This window comes from Vidua macroura, chromosome 3, assembly GCF_024509145.1.
Source record: "Vidua macroura isolate BioBank_ID:100142 chromosome 3, ASM2450914v1, whole genome shotgun sequence".
NCBI lineage: Eukaryota > Metazoa > Chordata > Aves > Passeriformes > Viduidae > Vidua > Vidua macroura.
The window spans coordinates 59,788,450-59,816,376 of NC_071573.1; the positions used below are offsets into that span (position 1 = coordinate 59,788,450).

The 27,927-nt window shown below is 40.1% G+C and overlaps 3 protein-coding genes across 3 annotated transcripts; all 3 read left to right on the forward strand.

Moving 5' to 3' along the window:
• Nucleotides 1–2,590: 2,590 nt before the first annotated feature.
• Nucleotides 2,591–9,402, forward strand: LOC128805583 (pantetheinase-like). Its single transcript, XM_053974377.1, has 7 exons — nucleotides 2,591–3,007; nucleotides 3,115–3,245; nucleotides 4,965–5,157; nucleotides 5,759–6,050; nucleotides 6,934–7,307; nucleotides 7,456–7,626; nucleotides 8,927–9,402. The coding sequence occupies exons 1-7, from the start codon at nucleotides 2,795–2,797 to the stop codon at nucleotides 9,044–9,046; spliced, it is 1,494 nt and encodes a 497-aa protein (XP_053830352.1). The 5' UTR covers nucleotides 2,591–2,794; the 3' UTR covers nucleotides 9,047–9,402.
• Nucleotides 9,403–22,597: 13,195 nt separating this feature from the next.
• TAAR1 (trace amine associated receptor 1) lies at nucleotides 22,598–23,614 on the forward strand. Its single transcript, XM_053973715.1, has one exon. It carries the CDS (start codon nucleotides 22,613–22,615, stop codon nucleotides 23,612–23,614), a length of 1,002 nt encoding a protein of 333 aa, XP_053829690.1. The 5' UTR covers nucleotides 22,598–22,612.
• Nucleotides 23,615–23,636: 22 nt separating this feature from the next.
• Nucleotides 23,637–27,841, forward strand: LOC128804945 (trace amine-associated receptor 2-like). Its single transcript, XM_053973290.1, is given in 6 exon segments — nucleotides 23,637–23,675; nucleotides 26,829–27,124; nucleotides 27,126–27,251; nucleotides 27,253–27,280; nucleotides 27,282–27,435; nucleotides 27,438–27,841. Coding segments are annotated over 6 exon segments (1,047 nt in total).
• Nucleotides 27,842–27,927: the final 86 nt, after the last annotated feature.

Consider the following 27,927-nt stretch of genomic DNA (forward strand, 5'->3'; position numbering starts at 1 on the left):
ATTACCAGAACCTTGGAAAATTCTAATTTCCATTGAAAAGAAAAACAAGTCTGTAAAACATGTTCCTTCAAAAACCAGTTATTCAGCTCAGCGCACAATGTGTTATCATACCATGCTCTGTACTTCATGAGAGAGGAGTCTACTTTAATCTTTCTGGACACATTTTTAGGATGAGGAATCTCCCTAGCACAGGATTGTTGATAACTCTTTGTGTCACAAATGCTCAGTACAAGCAATTTCTCAGGAGCATGTCTGTGTTTCCATGGAATGGTTGCTGCTAGCAGGGCAAGGGAGAGCCGGGACTGTGCCAGCAGGTGTTGGGAAAGGGGAGTGAACCGCTGGAGCAGGTGGGGCACGCTGGCACGTGTGAGGATGTGGGCCCTGCAGACTGTACTTCTTAGGCAAGTGGACTGGATTACTTTGTGTTTCCCAGCTAAGAGTTCGATGTGTGTCTAATTCTGTTGTTTGTTCTGAAGGTTTGTTTTGAAGCACAAACATTGTTTACGCTTAATCTGACCAACAACATTAAAAAAATACAGACTCGCAGGAGGCAAAACACATTGGTGTTTCTGACAAGGAAATGTCTTAAAAATAAGACTGTAGTCCGTGAAAGTATCAAACTGAAGCCCTCTACAAATCATATAGTAGAAGTAATGGGGAACATTCCACTGTTCGGAGAGGAAAAGCACTGTATCTTTAAATTTCTACCTACGCCCGACTAAAAGCTGTCCTCTTACGGCACAAGTAACATAACTACGTGCTGTTGCCAGAAGTGAGCGCCTTCTGACTTCCTGACTCCTGCTCACATGTACTCAGTGCTCGGCAGTGATTGCGTGGCTGTCGGAGGGACCTTTCACACAGCCTTCTCCAGGCAAGGTTAACCCTTGGAATGCGCAGCAGTCTTCCTCTGTTAGCTCTCCTCTCGCTGAGCACAAGAAAAGAAGCCGGAGCACGGTCTGAGGAAAGACTCCCTCTACAGCTAAGCTGATTTAAGAAAAATTAACACCGAATTGCATCCTACTTCCCACAAGTAAATCTTCAGGTAGCCCCCACCATCAGGCGGTAGCAGCGATGGGGGTGGATGCAGTACCTGGGTGGGAAGAGTGGATTGGGAGGAGAGAAGTGTGGAAAGTAGGCGGACCTCTAGATAAGTTTCCCCTTACGTTGTCCACAGCCACGGAGAGCCCAGATCACTGCAGTTTTCTTCAGTTTATTCGGTGGATTTATTTGTTTACCTGGTGTCAGTTCCTTGCTATTGGGGGAGCCCCCAGCTCCGCAGGAAATAGGGAGCGGTGCCTGCTGGTACAGAGGCAAACAGGGAGAAGAACTCCACTGCACCTTGTCCCGGCCGTGGGACTTGAATTCTGCGGGGCATTCCCCTAGCACTGCACTTGTAAATATTTCTGCTCAGCCTGGCAGGGCAGTCTCCTTTCTGGCTGATGTCCTCACTATTGCTAAACAAAGGAGCATTTGCTGCTTCCTCTTTCACAATGATGTCTGACTGTGCTTAATGTGACTCAACCTATATTTCATTTGGTAAAAAAGTGAGGCAGAGAGGGAGGAAGGCTTCAAAGCTACATTAGTTCAAGTATCACCGAGATCTCTACTGCAGCCTTCAAAAGGCTTGTATTTAAGGCTACTGAATGAGCATGCTGGATGTAGTAATGTGTGTAGTGAAGTACTTAGGGATGAACATCACTGGATAAAAATCAAAGTTCCTAATGATTGACACCCTCAGTCAGCACTACTCTGTGAGAGAACTCTGCGGTATCTGCACTCATCTGCTGGTCTGTATTTTCTGAACCAGCTCTACAGTGACAGTCTGCTGTAGCTGAAAGCAGACAGCCTGTTTCCCCTGCTCACATAGCCTTTTTCAAATGAGAATACTGCAAATACTAGAAGGTCAAAAAATGGAAAATGTCATTGGAACAAATGGATTTGAAATGAGTTGAAGATTAAAATGAAGGCTTCTCAATATAGTGCAGCTTCCTTTGGACAGAAAGGTGTGCAGAGGAGCAGGCATGCTACTACACCTGTGAACTAGCCTGCTCTTTTGCTTCAGGCTAGTGAGAGACAGGCAATGAGGTACTTACATGCTTTAATTCTGAGGAAAAATTCTATCCAGATTCATATTTTCTGGTGGAAGACTGTTGGAAAGCGATGCTCAGCTAAACAGAAGTGACTGGGAGAGACACTGGGGTGAATTGAAGGGACAGTTCCATTGCTGGCGTGTTGGGTCCATGGCATCTAAGTACAGTGAGACAGTAATGCAAATTCTTTGGTCTAGAGAAACTCAGATGCAAGCTGCACCTACTGACACATAGCACAGGAATTGAGGAATAGAAAGATACTAGAATAAGGAAGATTTTATTACCCTGAGTTTTGCCACTCAAAATTCACAGAAGTCTAGCTCCACATATCGCCAGGTGGCGATATCCACCTGGGTATCAGCTGAGCCTACACAGATAAAAATCTTGCTGTAATCAGTGATAGGGAAGAGTATAACAACAAGAATTGGACTCTTCTTTCTAGATATGTTTTTATTGATTTATTTCTTTACTAGCCCCATTAGGCTTGGCATTGCTCAGCATTTTTGGTTTGTTCAGTTGTGACATCCTTACTGTGTACTGCAATACTTTCTTATATCTCACACTTGGTTCCAAGGTAATGCTTTAACAGACCTGCAGTTCATTCCTCCCTCTTTCAAAGTAAACTTTGTCCCCCTTCTCTTTTCTCTGCATTTTCCTTTTGCACTGTTTGTTCAGAGCGCTCTAGGAGCTGGGAGGCTGCAGCCATGCTCCCTTCCCAGGCTATCCTGCTCGCTGTGGTGTTTGAACTCGCAGCCCTTCAGGCCCTTGCTTCCGACACCTTCGTGGCAGCTGTCTACGAGCACGCCGTCATCCTGCCACATCCCACCGAGGAGCCCGTTTCTCCCAGCGATGCTTTGGCCCTGATGAACAAAAACATGGATGTCTTGGAAGGGGCCATCAAGGAAGCTGCCCAGCAGGTACGAGGGCAGCTACCATGAAGGTTGTCCATCAGTGTTTTCTGCTCCTGCTGACCCTCCTGGTTGTCTGTTGATGGGTGACCTTTAAATGGAGCTTGTTGTGACAGGGTGCCCACATCATTGTGACTCCTGAAGACGGCATCTATGGCTGGCGATTCACAAGAGAATCCATCTACCCCTACCTGGAGGATATCCCTGATCCGGTGGTGAATTGGATTCCCTGCACTGACCCCTCAAGGTGATTCCTTCTGCAGTGCTTTAGGTGATTTCAACCTGTTATCTCATGAAGCCTTGAGCAGCTCACGTTAAATTACTAAGAACTGCTAACAACTCTGATATAAGTTTCAATTAAAATTGAGTATGAAGGTAGTTAAATGTTTAAATATATAGCATGTCCATGACGAACTGATGAGGGAAACATTATGATTTTTTTAAAATTACACACTTTAAGGTGAAATTCAAACAACATACAGAATTTGGGTTACTAAAAGTTAAGCAAATGTCTTTTTTTGATGCCAGAATATCCTGCTTCTCATTCTGCTTTCAATTTTTCCACACGATTGTGAATAGGACTGACTCTAAATTATTAACAGTAGTATTTCTTTGATTTTTTGGTTTGTTTGTCTGTTGCAAATGACTTGTTGCAACAAAAGCACACAAACCATTTTTGTGGACATGAAGTAGTCTCTGAGCAAGAGGTGATGAAGTCAGTAAATGAAGTCCAAACTTCTAAATTATAAAAACCCAGGAACTTTTAATCTTGGTTTTCCACAATTAAGGTAAGATAAAGTCTGAATTGCTAGAGTCTCTGTGCTGTAGAACATGATCTGTCATTCAAGCAGCGTATTCCAGCAGTGACAAACTAAGCTAGAGCTGAGCACTGGACTTCAGACTCATACAGCTTGCAATACGTGTTCAGCTATGGAATTACAGCTGTGGTCTGCCCTTTTCACCATGGCTTTCTGCACCTGCTTGATGAGGAGCAGGTTATTGTATCTGTGAGGATATAATAACTCAATGCTTCCAAGAAGAAGAGTCACAGTTGCACAGGATGTGCAACTTTTTGCTGAGATGTAAAGTAGCTAAAGTATACAGTCTTTCATTGAAGGTGGAGTGGGGGGTGGCAGTGTGTCTAAGCAGGTCTTTATTCTGGTGCACCACACAGGTTTAGCAGATGTGATCCGAGTGCCTCCTCACTGTTCCAAATCAGGGGTTTCACTAGCGGCTTTTGGGAATATAACCCTTGCCATCAGTGTCTGGCATGCCTTATTCCTGGTGCTGTGTGTGTATCTTGCATGGAGGTCCTCCTTTTTGGACCATGCACACCTTGCACAGCTGTAGGCATTGCCACATTACAAAGGGGAATGACTGGCTGCTCTCTTTATGGCCTGCTATGGATGCTTCAGAGGTGCTGCCAGTTTCTGGCACATGGACCCTGTCATATCTCAAAATTAATAACCCACTGCTCTTCATGCCATGGTTACAGGTCTGTGTGCTCCTGTCTATGGGAGGAAATGAATTGCTGAATTGCCTTAACCATATCATCTGCATTATCCCACAGCTCAACCCTAATTAGTGTGCTAAGGGCCCAGAGCTGCAGTCCTCAGGTGCCAGTATGCCTGATGCTGAAATATTTGCTTGTGTGACACCAAGCTAGTGTCTTCCTCTGCCCGGAGATTGCTGTTCTGCCCTTTCCCAGCCTGAGGATTACCTCTTTACTGCAGAGCATGTTCCAGGTGCTGAAGGGGACTGGCAGGCATGTCCCTGCAGAGGCCATACCGCAAGGTGCAAGAAGCAATCTGAGGAAGCACTGCAGCAACTCTGTGTATCTGCCTACTGTGCCATGGCTGCAGGGTTGGAGATGCTGCCGGTGAGACGTCAAGTACTCTGGAAATGGACACCACTGACAGCACAGGTTTTGTTAATTTTGTTTTTCTCCTTCCCTAAAATGCAATAGATTTGGTCCAGCACCAGTGCAGGAACGACTCAGCTGCATGGCCAGAAATAACTCCATCTATGTAGTTGCAAATATTGGGGACAAGAAGCCGTGTGACTCCAGCGATCCCAACTGCCCCAGGGACGGTCGCTACCAGTACAATACGGATGTCGTGTTTGATGCACAGGGGAAACTGGTGGCTCGGTACCATAAGGTAAGGAAATGCTTCAGCATCAAACTCTAATTTATTATCAATGGATTTTTCAGCTCTCTGGCACCAATTTCAGATTGTTTATGCAAGAATTTTATGTTATTATAAAGTGACAGTCAATCCAGGATGATTTGATGATCTTATGGCCAGAAGAAAAACCAAGCAATTGCTTGACCAGTCAGGCAAATTATTCCCAGGAGCACTGCAGCTGCAGAGTTCATGCCAGCTGCCAAACACTTGGGGGCTACGTTTATGACAGTAAATGGTAAAGAAGCATTGACAGAATTTTCCATACTCAGTGAACATAAGCTTTTCCTTGGTACATTCATACCCAACCTAGTCAGTGCTTTTGGAGGGGACATCTTGGCCCTTGGTCTTGGAGTTTAGCAGCTAATATTGAATGGGCATTGCTTTCAGGAGGTACATGGGGCACAGCCACTCCATTTTTGGGGGGGACGGTCAGCTGGATGGATACAAACCAGCTGTGCTAGCCAGCTCAGCTACCTCAACTCCCAGTTCTGCATTAAAGCCTGTCTCAGATGCAAAAGCTGTTCATAATCTTGCCTTATTTTCAGTTTCTAATTGCCATTTTCTTCACCTGCAGTACAATCTGTTTAGAGGTGAAACTCAGTTTAATTATCCAAAAGAGCCAGAAGCTGTCACCTTTGAGACTCCTTTTGGAAAGTTTGGCATTTTCACTTGCTTTGACATCCTTTTCTATGAGCCTGCCGTGGTCCTGGTGAGCAAGATGCAGGTGGACACCGTGCTTTTCCCAACAGCTTGGATGAATGTCCTGCCCTTTCTGACTGCAATTGAAATTCACTCTGCTTGGGCTATGGGCATGCGTGTTAATTTACTCTCAGCAAATACTCACAACACCAGCATGGCAATGACAGGTGAGTTGCATTCAGGAACAGGGAAATTGTTCCTAGATTCAGAAGCAGGCAGAAATGTTTTAAGACATAGTGAAGTCTCTGAAAAACAGTGTTTTAATTGAACTCAAGATCTTTGCGATTTGGCACTGAATGCAACAAACAACTTCAGGTAAGAAAATGTTGAATGTTCTGAAAAAGGTAAAAATAGAAAGCCTGTGACATTAACTTTTGATAACTTAAAAGTGAAATTTTATTTAAAAAATAGCACAAAGTTTCACTTAAATTTTCAGTCTCTCATCTAGAGGCAGCATTTGCTGTTTAAAATTCGATCAACAGCTAAATGGAGAAAAAAATGTTTTACTCAGACCCTAATAGTGTAAAACCAAAAGGAGAATTCCACTTGTATACTGAATAAAACATTCTCTTTTTTCTTGTGGTTGCTGAAGACTTAGAGATATTATGTTTTGCTCTTAATATATATTTACTGCCTATTTTTTATTCTCTTAACTGAGAAAAGGGCGTAGCTGCATCTGTTACTTTCCCCTGAAGCAAAGTGAAAACTACAAAGGAACATTTTTGCCTGCCCTAAATGGACTGAGCTGAGTTTAGGCCACAGCCCTGTGTGTCCTTCAGTGAAACACAACTACCCCCATGATTGCCCCCTTTGTCAAATATGCCACTCTGAGAGCTATGATTTATTTTTAAATGAACCTAAGTTTTAGCATTAGGATGGTTATTTCAGCTGTTCTGTGCTTTAAAATGATTCCAAAACTCTCAGTAACGTATTGAATGAAAATAGTATCACTGGAAAACAATGCCAGTGTGGTGTGGGAGGTGACTGGTGCCCCTGCCAAGCTGTGCTGTGTGGTGCTGGCTAACGGAGGGCCGGTGATGTCCTTGGCAGGCAGTGGGCTGTTCACGCCAGAAGGACCTGCCGCCTACCACTACGACAGTGCCACTGAGGAGGGACATCTCCTGCTAGCAGAGTTGAGTGCACACCCCCGTCTTTCCCCCACCTACCCTCCTGCCATCAACTGGAGTTTGTATGCCACGAGCATCAAGAAATTTCCTGGTGAAAATGACACTTTCTCGGGACCTGTCCGAAAGGATATATTCACTTTCAGAGAACTCAGGCACAAGGATGGAAATTACACTGTTTGCCAAGGAGACCTTTGCTGTCATCTGGTCTACCAGATGTCAGACAAGAGGAAAGATGAAGTTTATGTCCTGGGTGCATTTGATGGGCTTCACGGTTCTCTCATAAAATACCATTGGCAGGTAATTGCATGTTTAGAGGTGAGTGTGGCCACATGCCAACCACCTAAAAACATTTGTCCATCCTGGGAACTTTTCTTGCTATCAAATCCATTTTGTGCTTGCTGAAAGCTTAGTGGTGTTTTGCCTTTCTGTCTCCTCCTCCCCACAGATCTGCAGCCTGCTCAAGTGCCCCAGCACAAACCTGAGCACGTGTGGGCAAGCCACGGAGACGGCTCAGACCAAGTTTGAGATGTTCTCCCTCAGCGGCACATTTGGCACCAGCTATGTCTTCCCAGAAGTGTTGTACAGCGGGGTGCAGCTGGCCCCTGGGGAGTTTGAGGTAATGGGACACCCTGGAGCTGTTTCTTGCAAGGTTTCTCACGCTGTGGTGCTGAAAACTGATCTGGCAGCAAAGTCCCATCCCAGAACAACTTTCTTTGGTTCTGCAGACTGGAACCCAAGGGGACAGATTTAAACAGGTGGATTGAATCAATCCTTACTGATGAGAACATACCAGTCCTGGAGCTCTTCAGTGCTTTCTTTAGCAAATCTGCATTCCCACTTCAGATAGTAAATGAAGAAACCACGACTTTCAATGAGCTATTTTCTACAGGTTTCTCATGATGGGCATTTTAGGAGAAAATAAAATACAATACTCTGAGAAATTGTCCAAACAAGAAAAACTACTTAGAAGTATTATGTGTAAGAGCAGAGATTCTATGCAGTTAAGAATGTTAAAAGTGATTTTTGAGAGGTTTGTGGGTTTTATTTCTTTTTATTTGGCAGTTCATATTTTATTTTTGCCAAAAGATGTTTTCATTTATAAGCCTTATATTAGTTTTATGCAATAGGCTACATGAAATCCTAATTGATTGGAAGAAGCATTTAACAGCTTACAAGAGACAATGACGACAGTGAGAAAGACCTGAAAAATTTTAGGGGAAACAAGGGTGATTTTTTTTTTACAAAGTAGGAAATTGAAAAGCCTTGTTCATCCTTCATACTTGTTTTTGAATGAGACTTCTAAAAATAAGCCCATCAAAGAATTTATTGGTATGCTAAAAATATGATTGTGGTCTAATTTTAAAACAATAGGTTGTATTTTCTTAAGAAATACATGCTTACCTTTTGTTGCAGGGGCAAAAAATGTTTTTACAGATGTTCACAGTTGGTAAACAGTGATTTCAAATTGATAAAAAGGAACTAAGAAAAGCTACATATGGCCAGTACCCTGAAATTCTCTATTTCCATCTGAAAATTGTTTTGGGGTCAACAAATCAAAAAATGTTTCAAGTATGTCCTAGATCTGCATATAACCTTTGTTGCCTTGTATGAGTAACTAAAGAGAACCTATCAAATTAGTTATTCTCACTCTCACCTTCTTATAAGGTAGAGAAAATTATCTTTTTTCCAAAGACAGAGGAAGGTTTAATGACTTCTGGGTCCAAGGAAATGTGGGAAGGCTATAATGGGGAGGCTGTGGCAGACCCAGAGAGAATTCTGTTTTCTTTCACTATCATGATTGTTTTTAAAAGTGTTGCGTCAAAGTATTCAGCATCTAAGGTCTATTCTTTCTGTACTATGCAGTATTGCTACTCTGATAGTTGACTATTAGTGCCATTCTTTCTCTTTTCCACCAGGTGCTACGTGACGGGCGTTTGGAAAGCAAGCATGGCACTTTGAAACCACTCATAACAGCGACACTTTTTGGAAGGCTTTATGAGAAGGACCACCCACATCCCCTGCGAATTTCCCTGTAAAGTATCTCCCTAGGAGTTACACACTCACCAGAGACAGTAGGGGAATTTCCTCCTGAGCCGTAGCAGTTAGCTTGTATGATTCCTATTCTGCAATATTGCACTTCCGCTCAGCACCTGTGGCAGTTGGGCTTATTTGTGAGAAAGTGATGTGTTCACCCTGCTGTGCATGACTTTTTAACAGTGCTTGTGCCAGTGCAATTATTTTTAGTATGCATGATCTGTCTGCATGAACCTTTTAATCAGAAATTTTGTTTTCTCCAAGATTTCCTATAGATTGATAGGATTACAGCAGAAAGAAGACTGACACCAAAATTTATGAAATGAGAATTTATTGAGAATAAATTCTCTCCAAGAAAGCCTTTCTGTCCCTTTTGCCCCTTCCTGTTTTTCAGACTGTATAATCATTAAGTTTCTGTATTTTTCAGCCTTACAGCCCAGTCAACAGGGCCTACTTAACACTCAATGAGCCTTGGCCCCATTCTGACCAAGGTACTATAAATAAAGAGAAAAACAGATTTGAAATTATCTTAGGTGCAATCTTAGAGAGAGAAAGTGGTGCTCCAGGTGTAACCTACCCAGGTGTTGGGCCTGGCTGAGGTCATAAAGCACATCCAGTTCTGCAGTCCCTCTGATCTTGCACCTCTTTTTACATGGCAGATGGGTGTTAGGTCCCGGGCACGTCACATCCAACTTACTATATACAACACAGTATTCCAACACCTTCTCCTGGGTACATGGATAATTTCTTCAAAACTGTTAAGATATATGAAATAGGCAATCTTTTAGCACCTGAAACACATTTCACCCTATAGCATAAGAAATGGGCCTTATTTTGGATTTCTAGCAATGATATATCAGACCTGGCAGCTCTGGGCCTCATTTCTGTCTATCATGTTATGGAGCAAATGAGCTTTGTTTGCATCAAATATGCCTTGGAGTGGTCCCTACCTCCACACTTATCCCATAGCATTTTGCATCTACTGCCATTCTTACAGCCTGCACCAAGGTTAGCACTGAGCTGTGCTAAATGTGGCATGTAAGAGACACTTTGTGACTTCCCACCCCACGCGTACCTATGTATGTTATCCAGAAGTTGTTGAAATCACATGATTTCTGTTTTGCCCCGTGCTGCAGCTTCTCAGCATGCAACTTTAGGGGCTCTTTCTGGGAGTGTTTTCATCCTGAAAATAAAACAGTTGAACTTGCACTCAATGGGATAAATGTACCACTTGAGAGCAGTTACTCAAAACAGACAGGGATTCTAAGTTGTGCTTGCTGGTTCCTTGTTCAGCACCTCACAAGTGAACACAAAAATCTTCCATGTATTGCTTGCTGGCATTTCTGAAGTTCTGGGTACTTCCCAGGTACATGCAGAGCTGACTGTCTTGGGTTGTCAGAGCTGGACACAGGTAGGATACAATTAATATTGCTAGTTAAATACAGGATATCAGGAAAGGACTCTCGTATCTCATCCATTAGCAGTGCAGAAGTCCAGGATTCCTTGAAAATTACACTAAAAGCAAATTTGAAGAACGGCTGACCTGCAGTTTTTGAGATGCGCTGCACAACTTTCCTCTCCCTGAGAGGTTTCCAAGGGTGTCATACAATGAACTGCTGAGGAGTTTATTAAGCCCTTTCCCATTTCTGAAGACAAAGCAAGAATTTGGACAAGGAGAGGATGAAGTTGCATGGACTGTTTCAGCATCCTCAGAATAGCTCCATCATTTCAATACACAAGAACCATGAACCCTGCTTTTGAGAGAGGATTCCCTGAAGGGGTTGCAAAAACCAACCAGATCTTCACCTCAGTGATTTGTGGTCACAAGTGACTAGACAAAGTTCAGTAAATGAAATGTGAGGTTTTGTAATAAAAGGAAATTTCAAATGATGCAAATTACAGAAACATTCAGAACAGAGAAGCAGAGAGGTGATGAATGCCCAATGCAACAAATGGGCAACACAACAGACAAATTTATCTCTAACAGCAGCAGTATTTACTGACTCTGGGACAGATGTACTGAATAGAAAAGTCAAATTAATTTATAAGTAATTCATGTCAATGATCCCACCCCAAAAGCTACTACAGATGGTATCTTAATGAGACCCATCCCTCTCTGAGCTGGAAAAGCATGCCCTTCATACATCAATATATCTTCCTTACACCTTGATGCTGGCCAAAGCAAACAAGACCCACCTGTCCACAGTGTTTCTAACCACAGAGAAAGAAAAACAACTTCATAATAGATTTTATTGATGCAAGACTTCAGATGAAGGTAGAAAAATACTCCGTTTAAACAAATATGATCCAAACCTTGTAGCTACCTTAAGTAAAACTGGTAACAATTTTGGGGAAATTTTGAGTAAAATCTAATTTACTTTATTTTACATATTGAATTAAAGTAAGGAGGCCTTGGGAAAAAAACAGAGAAACAAAATCTTAATAATAGGGAGTTTTAAAGAGTGAAGAACTCTTCAGCTATGTCCTTACACATATATTTAAGTTATCATGACCTCAAGTTATGCATTAAATAATGTGGTACACTGAGGTACAGTCAGAGGTTGTGCGACTTGTAGACCAAGGAATTCAAAGCTAAATGTTTATGAACAATTCGTGTTATCATGGGTGAATTACTGACAGTATGGGACAGCATTCCTAGGTACATTGAATCAGTGCATTTACACTGAGTGATAGACAGAATGACAATGACCTAAATTTGAACTGCAGAATTTCTAATTAACCAACAATTGAATTATAACCCCACTTCATCCAGATAGTGTTTGCAATGCCACTGCCCACCACCAGGGCAGGCAACAAAGCTGAAAGAGAGATATAAATTGCATAGGTCAATAAAGAGAGCAGCAGTTATTATAAGGTTTACCACAGATAATACAAGAATGCTTCTCTGTGGCTTGTGATGGACCATGAGATGTCATGGACCCCCAACAGAGAAGTAATTATAGTACACCTTCCAAAAATTAACCTTTTAACATTGTAGACAAACACCACCTCCTACTGAAGCCACAGATGAGCATGACAACATTACCAAGTGATATTTATCTGTGAGTCAGACACAGCTGATTGGTGAAACAGAAACTTTGCATATTGACAACAGAATGTTATTTTCTCTTTCAGTCTGGAAAAAAAATAGCAGCTGTGAAAGTATTAAAATATTTCTTGTAACCACTCATTACTATAAAGTTTCAGGGGAAATAATCCAGTTTCTGTTCAGATATTCTCATGGCAGCAGGGAATTTCTACTACAAATATGTACAATATAGGAAATGCATTGTAACTGCATGATTTTAACTTTGTCTATCCATCCTTATTTGCTACTTCTACTGTTAAAGTTAATTGACGAACTCATAGTCTGGGACCTGCGATAGTGTCAGGATGCAAGATTAACAAGGAGTACACAAAGCAGGGATAGATTTTAATGTCAAATGAATAGTCAGTCTTTAGGAAATCCTCTTTCAGAAAAATGAGAGAATGAATATTTGCATACAGTTGGTCACCCAGCTTATGTACTGCAAAACATAATAACATAAAACTAAAAAAAAATAATTTGAATACCTTTGAGATAGTCTTCAAGAGCAAGTGATGACTTTTGTAACAGCAATTTTGAACATTTACTTCTAAATGAAAATTAGGAGTATGAGACACACTTGAACTTATCAAAGTTAAATACATGGAAATATTAAGGTCAGTTTTTTATAAGATGGTTATTTTTCTATTTTACAATTCACCTTGATGTGTTTTCCAGCCATCTGAGATTGATTTTCGTACCCTGAAAAAGGTCTATTCAGTTCTAGTTTTAGGGCTCTATAAGGAAAATTCATTGTGGGGGGGAGAGAGGGGCGGTTCAGGCAAGACTTTCTTGTCAAACTTATGGATGAGTTTGGAAAAATCTAACCTTTATTCTGCAACATTTATGAAATTCTTAGACAAAATATAGTACTGACAGACAGTTTTCATTAAGTTGAGCAAAGAAAGTACAGTGAACTCTAGGCCTATGCTATTGCCATGTTACTTACAGACTCTTTAGGATACACTCTTCCATGCTTTTTAGAGACCTTTCTAAGTTTTCCATATAGGATTTATTCCTGTGCTACCCAAGTGCTGCTGTGTAATACCTAAAACTCTCCCTTCTTTTCATTTTGTCTCCACTAGGAGCCAGAAATCTTGACTTAATGCTCTCTTCACTGAGGTCCAATAAAGTTGGACATTTTGAATGGACATTACATTCAGTTTACATCTACTGATTGTGCATCTGCAGAAACAGAGCTGTTCTACATTTAGCTTTGAACTCAAACAGTCATAATCTGTGTTTTTTTTCAGTTCCCTCTGCATGGAGGGTCTCACACAACTTGACTGGGTTTAGTTGTGATTGGAAGTCATCAACTCTGCCCTGAAGAGTTCAGAGATAGAGACTGATATAGCTCCCATTCTGACAAAAGTTATGCACACTGATCTTGTGAAATTCCCAGTACCTTAGTTTATCACCCAGCTGACAAAGTGTATAAAAATTGATCTAAAAAGTGTACAAACCTTTATTTTCTTCCCATCCCCTTCTTGTTAAGAGGTTGTCTTCTCCAATTTTCTCAGAGAGGTTTTTATGCCAAGTTGGCCACAATAACTACCATAAACAAATGGTGAAAACACATTGTAATTCATTCATGGGAACTTTTTTTTTAAAAAGAAGAATTATTCTTGTCTAAGAAGAAATCAAACATATCTGACACTGATTTACAGGAGGGAAGAGCAAACTGTAAAAACATGGCCATTAATAAATAATGAGGTACTTCCTGGTAGCTAGGCTGAAAGACAGAAAGCTTTTGGCAGGCGTGAGTATAAAAATATGTGTGGTCTTTTCATAACTGGTGTAAATTAGCTGTACCTTAAGAGTATCAGATGGCTGTATGTATGAGGGTTGTGTATATATAAAAGCTTAAGTTTAATCAATCATCATTACCTAGCAACTGGCTTAAACATTTTTTTTTGTTGAAGAGTTTATGAGACTATCTTTAATGTTATACTAGGCCTTTTAGTTGTTTATTCATGTTAACATTAACCTCTGTTTGCAGGAATCCTTCCAAGCTCAACATCAGACTAATCGAAAACAGAAACCTCTTGTACTTCAGGGTTGTGTTACACTTAATGTAACCATTTTTGTATTTTGCCAAGGGAGACTTATAATGCCAGTTGTTTTCTGCTGAGCCTTTTCTTATAGATTGTTGTCCCTTCTGTCACCAAGGATGTGACCTGTATTCCTCCCTGATTTGCCAGGGCTCATCATTAGATCTTGATGACTTACAAACATTTGCAAGTAGAAGGGAGAATTGCAGATAAGAACAAAATGGATTACAGGGAGTAAAAAAGGGAGGGAGGAGAAGAGAGAGATGCTTTCTCTTCACCACTCCTCACCTGCATGAATAAAAACGTACGCAAGATGGTAGAGGAACATTTAAACAGCTGAACCTCCTGTTGCCATCTGTTCCCTTTAAGTGTCTTGTGTATTGGCAGGAGCTAGCTAGTCAGTAAGAACTTGATAACAACTCATAAATCAAGTTCAAATCTACTTCAGTACACCCTTACCTCTTCTTCAGTGACCTGGTATTCAACTGATATAGAGCACCTACTGACAAGATAAATAAAGCTTTTGTGGTGAAAAAATGGGCTGTCCAGGCATGTCTTCCTGAGCAGAGGGTCAGCAAGAGAAGGTACAGCCCCTGGCACTGGTAATTTCTGCACTAGTTGTGTTGCTGTTTCTGCAGTGCCATGATACCACTGATGTTCACGTACAGCATCACTGCTTCCTACAGCAAGTAATGACTGAGAAGCAAAAGATGGCCCTAGCAGGTTGCCCCCTTAAAATGGCCCACAGTGCATTAGCACTGGCATCTGCAGCCTGTTGGCCTTGCAAATGGACTACTAGACAACAGATGCAATACTTCTGGGAAAATAACACGTGTCTACTGTAGTCAAATTCAGCATTTGTGAAAGGAACAGAGAACACTCCATGAGAAGGTAAGTTAGAGGACACCATTTATTGACATATAAGTCTTTATTAGCAATTTTAGCTCTCAGTGGCTTCCAGTAGAGTAGTCGCACTTCCGGACCAGAATGTGACATTTCAAGACTTCCATTTCACCATGAGCTATCCTTCTTCTTCAGCCTTACGTCCTTTGTGCACCTTGCCAGTGCCATACTTTCCTAAGTCCCAAGCTTATCCCAACCCCAAACATCCAGGGGAGCCTTAGCCCTACAGGTCCTGCTATAGGCTCAGAGAAACCTCTGGGGAGCAGGAGCTGAAAGTCCTGGCTCTCCAATGCAGCCCATTAACTGACACACACAAACTGACCCAAAGTGGGTCAGTTCTTTTCTCTGGGGTTACTTTTTTTCCTGGAAGGATGCTCCTTCTTGTGTTCCACAGCAATACTAACACTATTGTTTGAGGATGGGGGATGCTGTCATTGAGTTGCAGGTATAGTTCTCTGGTATGGTAAAAGTATATAAATAGGAAAACAACAGCTCTTAAGTCCCTGCTACAAAGCATATCATATAAACACCTGAGCATCATAAATAAACAGCTAGCAAATTTTTTCATTAGAAGGAAGCAATATCTTTTAATCAGTCTTGTTGCCAGACACTGTCAAAGTATTGTGCTTAGAGCTTTTGGAAAATATCCACTCTGGGATAGAGAAATCAAATTTTTAAAGATAACTGAAAGTGTTAAAGTTTGTCAACATTACACAAAACGGAAAGGTGTACGTGAAATATTGGGCAATGTTAAAAACAGTTCAGTGCTATTAACTCCATCTGCTCCTTGACCACAATAAACATTTCCTTCACTCCGCATGCTTCTTTTCTTAAAAGAAGCCTGGCTTTAGCTTACTTCAAATTGATTAATCTTTGCATATGCTAGTGGCTTGTGTCAGAATAGATTTACTACATGTTTGTCTTTTCTGGATATTTAAGATTTACGTCATCCTGTTGATGAGATTTTCCCAGCAGGCTGTGAACCAGTCAGACCAAGCATGTAGCCACTTAGCTGGGAGAATTGGTGTGGGATGAGTCAGTCCCATGCTGTATCTGCAGCCCGCACCGGTTGGTGATGAGGAAGTGATTCCTGTGCCGTGTCATGCAGTCTGGAATACAGTGAGCTGCTGATTTGCTAGTCTGGGTTATATTTTCTTTCAAGATCAATCTCCTACAGTTAGCACTGAAGATAATGGTTGTTACTCTGCACAGTTCTTTCTGTAAGGAACAGCAATAGCACCAACAGCAGTAAGTATGATTTAAAGTATGATTTAAAAAGCCATTCATTCCCAGTGGCTGAAAAAGAAATATAGCTAGGGGCAAAGCTCTTTTCACACACAGCTATGAGTTCAGAGTAAGTCTCTTTAGTTTCTGTGAAGTTATTAGAGGGCCATAAGGATGCAGAATGGGATTGTACCTTTTCACTGTTCAGTGCCTCCCTCCTCTGTGTTTGCCTTCATTTTGGAGGTGGTGTTCAGAAGCCAGCAAATATCAACAAAGCAGTTACAGTTAGTAACTGCAGTTTTTTCCTGTTGGATTGGTGGGTGCAGAGGAGCACTGGCAAGACACAAGAGACCTGCCCTGCTGTGCCTCTGCTCTGTGCAGCAGATGCAAGGATTCACTTGCCCTGCTGGAGTGAGAGGCAAGGGGCTGCTCCTGCCCTCGGGAGCCCTGAGAGAAGCTTTTGCTGCAGAATGAAGGCAATGGACCACGTTATGGCATTACTTACTGAGACTACCAAATATGTAGTACTGAGACTACCAATATGCACCCTGTGCAGAGATAGTTTCTTGGCTTTGGATGGATATGTTTTGCTTTGCTATTAAAACATTATTTTCTTGGAAACTCTTACTCCTCTGTGCATTTCAGAGATTTGCATTTATATTGGAGTTTGGATTTATAGTCCTTATCCTAAGTACTATACTTGCAGAAAGAGCACAAACATTGCATTACTCTGTATAAACAGATGGCTTTACTTGGCAAGGAAAACTGATGTTTTCCACTGAAAACTAGGAAAAGAAACCATGGGAAAACGTCTAAAGCTCAGTCATGTATTCTTCAAATTCCTCTGGTACAAGTCCGGGCTAATTTCAGACTGTCTTCAGTGGAATTGCATCAGGTTTGCAGAAGTAGCATTCAGATTAGTAGTTGCCAGATCTTCTTGTTTAACCCCTATAAAGAAAGAATTATTTTGTAGTAATAGCTTATTGGGAATTTGGGCATTCCCCCTAGATTTCAAACATATGAATGGAAACTTAGGAAGACTTTTTTTTAATATTGTGCTCTTTTTTTCTCTTATTTTTTCTTTTTTCCTTTTTTTTTTCCTTTTCCTTTTTTTTTTTAATTTTTTTTTCTTTCAGAGAACTGCATAAAAGGTGAGTGGAATTATACACTTTCAAAACTCCTCTTCAGCTATAGGGTCACCTTACAGCCTTCAATATTTATGAATCCATGGTTCTCCTAACAGAGAAACAGTTTTTAAAATGAACTGTTTGAAAATGAGAAACTTTCTTGATTGACCAAACAGTACCCACAGAAATGCAAGCTAAATGAATCACAGTAGAAACCAATGCTTTCCTGACATTTTTTCACAGTAACAGTTCTCATTCTCAAGTCCTTTTCTCTTCTTTCCCACTTCTAGTGTCCCTTCCACAGTTTTGTGTAAGAAGGACATAATAATTTTTCAACACATTTTTCAAATATGATTTTATGATGGAAAAAGTGCTGTTTCCATTCCCTTCTGTGCTGTTTTCCATTTTAATTACTTTATGTTTTAAAGACAAACAAACAAGGAGAGTAGATGACCCACAGTATTCTAGACACTGTGACATCTCTCTTTTTTGGTTTTCCAAAACTCTGAAAACTACTTATTGCAGAAATATAGTTTTCTTTAGGGGGAAAAAAAAAAAAAAACACAGCAACAATTTTGTAGAAAAGTTTTTACTTTGAATTTTGATGTATAACTGTTTTACTATACTACAGATTGACAAGACTGCTAAACACTGACAATTTGTAAGTATTTTGAGTTCTCACAAAAACAGAGTTTGGCATGTTTCTCCTTGATACTTTAAGGAGCAACTCTGAGAATATTTTCGTGGCATAAATATTTGGAATATTTTTTCCACATCAGCATAAAGGCTCAAGAAAATGCCTGTTTGAAGCATCTGCACCAACAGAGTGAAAGTTTGTTACCACAGCGTTACTTCTCACTCTCAATTAGTTGACAATTTGGCCTGCTTAATTATCTTGATATATCAAAACCTTCTGCTTTACTTTCATTTCAGCCAACACACCATTAAATATCACTGTTCCCATGCTCACAGCTCCCCCTAGATCTGTGGCCCACTCCTTTCCGACGTGCGTGGGTCTTGCAGTACAGTTGTATTGGAAGCCAGGAGATGGAGGGAAGTGCTCTCTGGCCACACACACAGCCTGGGCACAGGAGGAGGCAGAGCGAAACCCACACTCTATGGCTGGCTGCTGCCTGCCTCTCTGCAGCAGGGCACACTTGCTCCCCAGCCCCAGGGGTTCCCCCAGCAGTTTACAGGTTGCTGCCAGGCAGCTGTCTCTGGAACAAGCACTTGAAGCAGAGCTGCCATTCCAGAAAATACCCTTGAGTTTTGACCCTGTTGTTACTCAAGGAAGAGAGCATGGAGCATGGTGGGAGAGCCCTGTGTGCATGCATGGCCTTGGACTGAGTGCCCATGAGCTGGCTGCCAGACTTCTCTATAACAATGAGTTGTACAGAGTAATGTAACATGGGTTTATTCCCTGAAATTTTACCTTCTTATAAAATGTGTATGTGTCAAGACAGTAGTTACCAAGGCCGAAACCTTCAATCCTGAAAGAGAAGTGCCTGGCTCCAAGGAAGCACACAGCGTCTCAGAAGGGTAAAGGCCTCTTTCACAGACCAGTATTTGGGACCTAATATGTCTTTTTCACTTTTCTCTAGCTCTGAAGAATTGGACCTGACTCCTCTCTTCAACATATCCTTTCAACACTCTCCAGTGGTTTCTCTCTCAGCCTGATCATTGTTTCTGCACTTTTTTAGTTGTCAAACTCTCTTGCTATAGCAAAGAGAACCTTGTAGTTCAAAACTCCAGTCTGCATAAGAGAGCAGACTCAAAAAACAAAAAAAAAAAAAACCAAAAAGAAAAAAAAAAAAAAAAACAAAAAAACAAAACAAAAAAAAAACAAAACAACAAAACAAAACAAAAAAAAAACCCAAAAAAACCCAAAAAAACCAACCAACCAACCAAACAAACAAACAAAAAAACACCCAAAAAACCCCCCAGAGTTACATGCATTTATTTTGATTTTTGTGCACATAACATAATAAAGTAGCTAACCCAGGCCATCAGAAGAATTCGCAAGAAGTAGTATCTTAACCCACCTTGTGACATATGCCCTCAAGGCACCCAGCTTAGCTGGGCTTTAGCTGATGGTCATCACAATAACACTTTTTTACATTCAGCAGTATCACTACTTTAAAAAGCTGCATAGTCCTTTGTGGAGCCAAAAATTGATGCTCCTCATCAGTGACTCTGGTATGGCCAATAATAGGTGTTTACTTAAAACACTTTTTCAACAGTTGTAGCTGTTAACTGGTGAGCTGATAGATTCAACCTGTTTGTTCAGTAATCATAACTAGGCTGGTAGATACACAATGTGTCACTCTGTCTACATTATACCTTTCCAAGGAAATCTTACATGCTTCTGTAACCAACCTATACTTATGTATTTTGCTATATTTTAAAAGCTTACAGGAGGTAGACTGTGTGGTGTCTTTTGTTCTTTCCTTAGGTAATACTGGGCCGCTCACAATATGACTGTAACATTTAATCAAACAAGTAAATACACTTCAAATCAATTCAATTTACCTATAAATAAGGCTCATTAAACAAGTATGAGTGCTACAGCCATGATTTAGTCCTCTACATGGGTGACAAATCAAACAGTTTGATCTACTGTTTACATCAACAGCTGATAGGGCCAGAATGGTGTTCATCACACCACCATCCCCCAGGGGTTTCTGGAGGCTATTCCAGCTGTGGATTAAAAGCCTGTTCTCTCAAAATTTGTGTTACCCAGAACTGTAATGCTGGTGAAGAGGATCAACTGCCTTCTGAGATGGTCTTTAAAAGGAAGAAGTGCCACTCAACCAGCAGAAAACAAATGAGTGTCAAGAACAGACTTCTACCCAGCATGAAGTGACAAAGGTAAGAGAAGAGGTTTTTAAGAGTATGCTTCTTTGTATTTCCATTTTATTACATTTTAACTTTTGTGACTATATATGGAAGGAAAACATTCTGCTTTCTTCTTGAAAACTTCTTCAGAGTTCAGCTCACTTGAACAGTTTGCCACGTGTTTTGATTTATTTAGTTTCCATGAAATGCGAAGTCCCACACTTGATCTCAGTTTTCTCCATCTCCATCCTTTGGCTGGAGTTTCTACTTTCTTTTATTAAAAAAAAAATTTCCGTGATTTTTTTTTTTTTTTTTTTTTAAGAAAACCTGTTTTCAGGGCAGATCATATTTCTTTGGGCTAAACAGTTTATCAGAAAACACAGCGCAGTTATCGATCTTCTAAATCTTACAGGAAAACTAGAGATAGCATGTTAATTATTTTTGATTGGCCTCATAGAGTGTTTTACCACAATCATTTAATTTAATTTATTTATACGTTTATACAGAACAAATGAAGTTCAAAATCTATGTGACACATTTACAATCCTATTGGGCTTAAAACCTTTATAATGATGCCCAGTAGATACAGTTAAATTGGTGTTTAATTCTTTCTACTGTGAAAATTGAAAATTTCAGTTAATAAATATTCATCTGGCCTTGGGTGTAAATGTGCTGAAAGAAGAAATGACAGGCAGGAAAATAAACATGAAGAGACTGACAAAAAATGGAAGGAAAAGGTATATGAAGTGATAATTAAAATGAGGTGAAAAAGAGCAGAGATGGTGTTAAATATTAGTAGGCAGAAAAAAAGGGAAGTGAAAAGCACCCCAAACAGTACATAAATATACTCACACTCCATATGTTCCCTACTCCTGAGAGAGACTTTGGGTGAGCCTTGTCCCTGGTACTTGGGTGCCACTGCCTGGCCCTACTTGCAAAATCCCTCTGTGTAACACAGGCTGTTTGCTAGCTGTAGCTGTCAAGGTTTTGCTAGCTATAGTTTTTTGTCTATGTTCATTCAGTTTCCAGTGCCATGGTGTGCTTATAATAACATTTGGTTTAGTATGGGAAATAAATTATTTTTTTAATTGTGTTCTATCCAGAATAACCAGAGGCAACTAAATCCCAAAGCAAGTGGGTTAGATCAGTACTGGCTGAATTGCCATGTCAGTATTTTTCTGACAACCATTTTACACCATAATGATAGTGTTACTGAAGAACATATGCTAACGATCTCTATTTTTTTCACAATAACACTATCTTTCTATTATTTAAAAGAAAAACAGATTTTTCAGAAATAAATATTGCTTGCCAAGTGCTTAAGTACTTTCATTAAAAGTTTTCATAAAAAGAGTGACTTGCAAAAGGGACATGCTACTACCTACACAAGAGGACAGCGGTGTTTGTGTCCTTGGATGCAAACTATGTGTTCTGAAAATGCTTCTCTCCATGTTTGTGCCTTAGCTAGAAATCAGACTAATATAATCAATACTCATAGTAATGCTAAACTCCTAGCACTGAAAAAAAACTAGAGCTCGGCAGAAAAAAACCCATTTGCTTATACAGCAGATAATGTTTTAGATTAGTCAGATTCTTCCACTTTATTTTGTCAGCAAAAGGGCAGAAAAGTTTTTGGTTTTGTTTTGTTTTTTTTTTTTTTTCTCTTCTCTTAGGTCTTTTCCTTGCATCTCTATTTACAGCTAAAGCCTGCAAGGATTTTCCAGTAAAACTTGATCTGCCCAGTCATCACTATCAGGGCAGGGCTGGAGGAGAGGTCATGCATGGACTCCTCAGCTTTAGCCTTTTGTTTTATACTTGTAGCCTTCTGTTTTAGACTTCTGTATCCAAAAAGAAGTTAAGGGAGCTTTAGAATTTAAAATTACTGATTTTCAAGAGCAAAGTGGAGATACAGGACTCCAGCCAATATTGATGAAGAAGACTAGGACTGAAAATGGAAACAGGAAATATTGAAAAGGGCTTCTCATCTGCCCACTGGACAAGGCACTGCCCAGTGCAGGCCTCTCAGAGTCACTGCTGTCCTGGTGTGAGAACAGCCCATTATGCAGTTTATTTCTCCAAAGGAGATTCTCATTTCCAGGGAAGTCAGATTATAAAAATGTCATTCTGATAAATGTAATTACAAAATACTTTCATCCTTCCTAAATAATGAGATGTGAATTTCCTACACATCCAACCAAATGAAGATGTTTACAATGCCCTTTTATTTTCCTCTCTGCAGCTCTTCCCATCTAGAAAATCGAAAATTAGTCATAAACATACCTCAGATTTAGGAAAAACAATATCTGTGCTGCATACCTACGTGGATTTGAGACTCCAGTAAGGATGCAATTGTGCTGTGAATCCGTAAATGGCTCTTGCATAAGGAGCAGCTGGTCGAACAGCATCCGTATTTCCATGTACATCTTCATGGTTTGCATTATTCTGGCCACAGTGGTTGGAAATCTGACAGTTATCATCTCAATATCACATTTCAAGCAGCTCCACACACCTACAAATTTCCTGATACTTTCAATGGCTACAGTAGACTTCCTGCTGGGATTCTTCATCATGCCTTGCAGTATGGTGCGGTCTGTTGAGCACTGCTGGTATTTTGGGGAGTTCTTCTGCAAGATCCACACGAGCATGGACATTATGCTGAGCACAGCTTCTATCTTCCATCTTTCCTTCATATCCATCGACCGTTACTATGCTGTGTGTGACCCTTTAAGATACAAATCAAAGATAAATACTTTTGTCATCGTGGTCATGGTGTGTATAAGCTGGATGGTCCCTGCTGCTTTTGCTTTTGGGATGATCTTTCTAGACCTAAACTTGAGAGGGGCAGAAAAGATTTATAATCATGTCCACTGTGCAGGAGGATGTTTTCTCATTTTTAGTGAAACTTCAGGTATTGTGGCCTCCATAGTGTCTTTTTACATCCCTGGATTTGTTATGCTGTGCATCTATAGGAAAATATACTCTGTAGCCAGGAAGCAGGCAAGATCCATCAATGCAATTAGCAGGAAAAAAATGCAGTTTGAAATGAAGCACCACATTTCATTCTGCAGAGAAAGGAAAGCTGCTAAGACTTTAGGTATCATAATGGGAGCGTTTCTCATCTGCTGGACTCCATTCTTCTTCTTTACAGCTACCAATCCATTTATGAATTACGTGATACCTCCTGTTCTCATTGATGCTTTGGTTTGGTTTGGCTATTTAAATTCTACACTTAACCCAATTGTTTATGCATTTTTTTACATGTGGTTTCGCAGGGCATTGAAGATGATTCTGTTTGGAAAAGTTTTTCAACAGGAGTCTTCCAGGACTCATTTGTTTTCAGACTAATATGCTTTAAATGGTTGGATTCATGGCTTTGAACTTTTGCCTGGAGGCTGAACTCACAGATGTAAGAGCTGTGAAGGAAGGAAATTCCTTCCAAAATTTGTTTACCTATTTACCAAATGTAGTTCAAGCAGATAAGCAACCATTGTGTTTTACATATTCTTTCATTCCAGATTGGGTTTTGTATGTGGTGTTTTGATTATATCTATTTATTTGCAATGCACAGAAAAGCAAGACTTCCATTTAAAAAAAACTTATAGCAGTTTATATCCCTAATCTTCATAATTAAAAAAATATTCTGACACAACAGATTAATTTCTTGAACAAGGTGTATTTATATTACAATATTTGTGTTCATTTGTGTTCTCCTCTAGAAAGAGCAGAGAAACCTTTTCCTTTGGATTTCTTGGCATCTTTGGCTAATAACCCAAAGCCCTCCAAGTTTTGTCCTTCCCCTTCCATATGTGTGCAAAGCTCAAAATAGGGCAACAGCCAGCCATACCCACAAACTCCATGGAGAGAAGGTGAGACAGAGAAAGGTTGTGCTGCTCTTTCTGTTTCCATTTCAGCTAGTACTTGTCACTTATGAGTTTGTCACTTAAAGGCTTTGCTGCTTAATGAGATCAAAAGTGTGTTTAACAAGATCAAAGACAAGAAAAAAAATGAAGCATGAAGTGAAAAGCAATCGTAAAAAAGCTGCATTGCACCTGAGAATGCCAGAAAATTGTGTTTATCTAATGAATGCTTAGATGTGAAAAAATTATTTGCTACATTGCATCTTAGAGAACTTTTTTTTTTGCTTGGACATGTTATTTTGTCTCATGGCAATGCTGTTAGAGTTTTCGAGGAAAGCATATAGAAGATTGTGAAGAAATCCTGTGGTTGAACTCAGCTGAATTATGAAGGAACTGTACTGGGAGTGGGCAGGAAATGATCAGTATCTGAGAAGAGACCATGGAGAGAAATTGATGACTCTGTACTAAAGTAAGAGCTATACTCAGCAGTATGTCCTCCATTTGTGTTTCTTGTAAAAGTGCATCACATCTGTATCTTGTCTTTGTTTTCTGTACTTTGTAGAGTACTGAAGCACTCTGTGCTGGAAAGCTAAAAAGTTGAGTGATGATACATTTCAGCAGGGCAAAGTATCAGGATCTGAAATTGTGTATATTACTGTGTCATTGCCATCTTGCAAAGTTTGCCCTCCTAGAAATGATGTAAAAAGGAACAATGAAACGTACACCACATCAGCACTTCTACTGTGGATCCTGGCTAATGACAATATGACTACTTTAATACTTAATCTCACAAAAATAAAGCAAGATAAAATTAAAAAAAAATTCTTTCTGCTATATAATGGGTAATTATTTTCTTTCTTCATCTCCAGTGAGTCTGGCCCTGCTCTAGTTAATATTCTCACCCTCAGTGTTACTTTCTGAAAATAAAATGTGTGATTACTTGGTACATTTTGATCTCACTTGAAGTAACAATTTCAGAAGTGCTGCCAGGTGATACCTCCTTTGTCTGGTCATAATTTAGATTGAAAGAAAGCTAGATCCTCTATGACAAATGCAATCTAAGGCATTTTAAAGTATATTTAGTAAGATCGGCACATATTATGTAGACCCTTCAGGAAGTCAATGAAGTTGTTTCTTTCCCTTTATTCCTTATGGCCCTATCTCCCAAAAAATCTGGAAATATTACTGTGTTTCCAGATAATTCCAGCTCTACCAGAGTTTACAGCTGGTAATTTTCTTTTCATAACTTGTTGTGGCTTCTCTCAAGCATTGTTTTCTGGTTGCAGAAGGAATTTGTGAATGAGTAGGATCCCAGCTTGCTTGCAGGACAGACTGTAGTTCAAATAGGGCATGTCCCTGCAGACAGTGCCTGGAACCTACTGCAAAGCTAATACTTATAAATCCATAGAAACCAGAGCCACACTCCAGAAGTCAGAAAAAAATGTTGATAAAGACAGTCTAATAGGTAGAGCAAAAGCCATGTATGCAAGTAAAGCAAATTAAGGAATTCATCACTACTTCCCACCCACAAAGCAGACCTTCAGCCATTTTGAGGAAAGCAGGGCTCCACCTTTTGTCATGGTTACTTGGGGAAAAAAACACTGTAATTCCCAACACTCCAGTTCCTCCTTCTTCCCCCAAGGTTTTTATTGCTGAGCCCATCATACGGTGTGGAATATCTCTCTGGTCAGCTGGGTTCAGATGTCCCTTCCCAAACCATTGTGCACCCCCAGGCTACTCAAAGAGAAGGCCTTAATACTGTGTAAGCGCTGCTCAGTCTTAGCTTAAATGGGGATTGTGTGTGAGTTGTCAACACTGCTTTCATCACAAATCCAAAACACAACACCACACAAACTACTAAAAAGAAAATTAACCCTTTCCCAGCCAAAACCAATAGAAAGGGCATCCAAACATTGTGGCTGCATAAGACCACCATATACTATTTAATGTAAGTGGAAATAGTAAAGGAAATTTTCAATGTATAGATGAAAAACTCTCTGGGAAAGCCAGTCTAACCAAGGTGTCACCAATATTTATTCTCTGCAGAAGAAGGAGTTTCCACATACAGATTGCTGGTGAGCTTCACCTAATCCTAGAAGGCTGGTTAATAAACTAAAATAAAAGCCAGCTTTGGGCATGGCCCAACTCAGAAAGTTTCAGGAGTAACTTTTTCCTCTGGTGTCCTATTACCTAAAGGTGGCACCTAAAAGAGCCTCCTTGCCCTCTATTTACAGAGAGCCTTGTCTGGCACAGTGACTGTAATGAAGTCCCAGGTCACTTTCTCTCATTAGCTCTAATCACAGACTGCATAAGGCTGTTTCCCAGTGTGAGGGTGATGTGCAAATGAGATGTGTTAATGAGGCCACAGGGACTCTATTTAAACCCAAGACATGAATAAATTAGGAAAGCATAAGAAAAATGCTTGATGCTGTTGTCCAATCAGATTATGAGTTAGGTCTGGTGGAGCAGAATATACCTTACTGCAATCTCATAGGATCATAATAAAAATTAAGTGCAAAGGGTATTTGCTTCTGCATTATTGCATTTCATTTAGTTATGGAGTTCATGCTCTTGACTTACTTTACCTTGTATTCTCATGTTAGGATTTGGAATATTTTGGAAACTTGTGAAAATTAAATCTGCTGATGGAACTGCACTTCGAAAGAAAAGTCTCGGAAAGGATTTCTCCAAATATATGAAAGGATTTGACTGATTGTTCTGAGTTTGGAAACAAATCCTCTCTTGAGAACCTTAGGTCAGCAGGAATACGGGGGGTTATGTATTTATTCATAACAGCAGTCTTCGTTCTCACCGTCTTTGGGAATCTGGCCATAATCATTTACATCTTGTATTTCAAGCAGCTCCATTCTCCAAACAATTTCCTCATCTTATCCATGGCTATAACAGATTTTCTGCTGGGCTTTGCCATTATGCCCTACAGCATGGTGAGGTCTGTAGAGAACTGCTGGGTTTTTGGAATTATATGCTGCAAGGTTCATTAGTTTTGACTTGATGCTCAGTTTAGCTTCCATTTTCCATCTTTGTTCCATTGCCATGGATCGGTTTTATGCAATCTGCCACCCTCTGCATTACTCCAGCACCATGACTGCCACAGCCATAAAACAAATTGGCTGTGTGCTGGTCAGTGCCTGCTGCTTTTTGCTGTTGGTGTGGTTTTCTCAGAAGCTTATGCTTCTGAAATTGAGGGCTATGAAATGTTGAATAAGTGCTTGGGCTTGTGCCTGATTGTGTTCAACAAACTGTGGGGGGCTTTCTTATTTACAGTCTGTTTATCTGCTCCTGCTTGCATTATATAGGCATTTATGTTAAAATTTTTACTGTCTCCCAAAGGCACACATCAAAGTTGAGCCAGGCACACAGGCTCTCAAAAAATAATAAGAAGCTTGAGCTTTCTAAGAATAAAGACAGGAAAGTTGCTAAGAGTTTGAGTATTGTTATGCTGGGTTTCTTAATATGTTTGTTTTCTTGTTTTTTTGCAATCTTAATTGATTCATTTTTAAAATTTTCCACTCCTTTGCCTCTGTTTGATTCTCTAAACTGGCTTGGATATCTAAATTCTTTCTGCAATCCATTAATATATAGATTTTTCTATCCATGGCTTCGGAAAACATTTAAATATATCTTAAAAGACAAAATATTTAATCCACATTTTTGTACAATAAAAATTTTATCTGAAGATCAGTCACAGCAATAGATTCTATAAGTGAGACTATCTCTAGAAATGAAGAAGAAACAGTGGATTCCTGAATATTCATGTTTCAGTATGAATGCAATATGAAT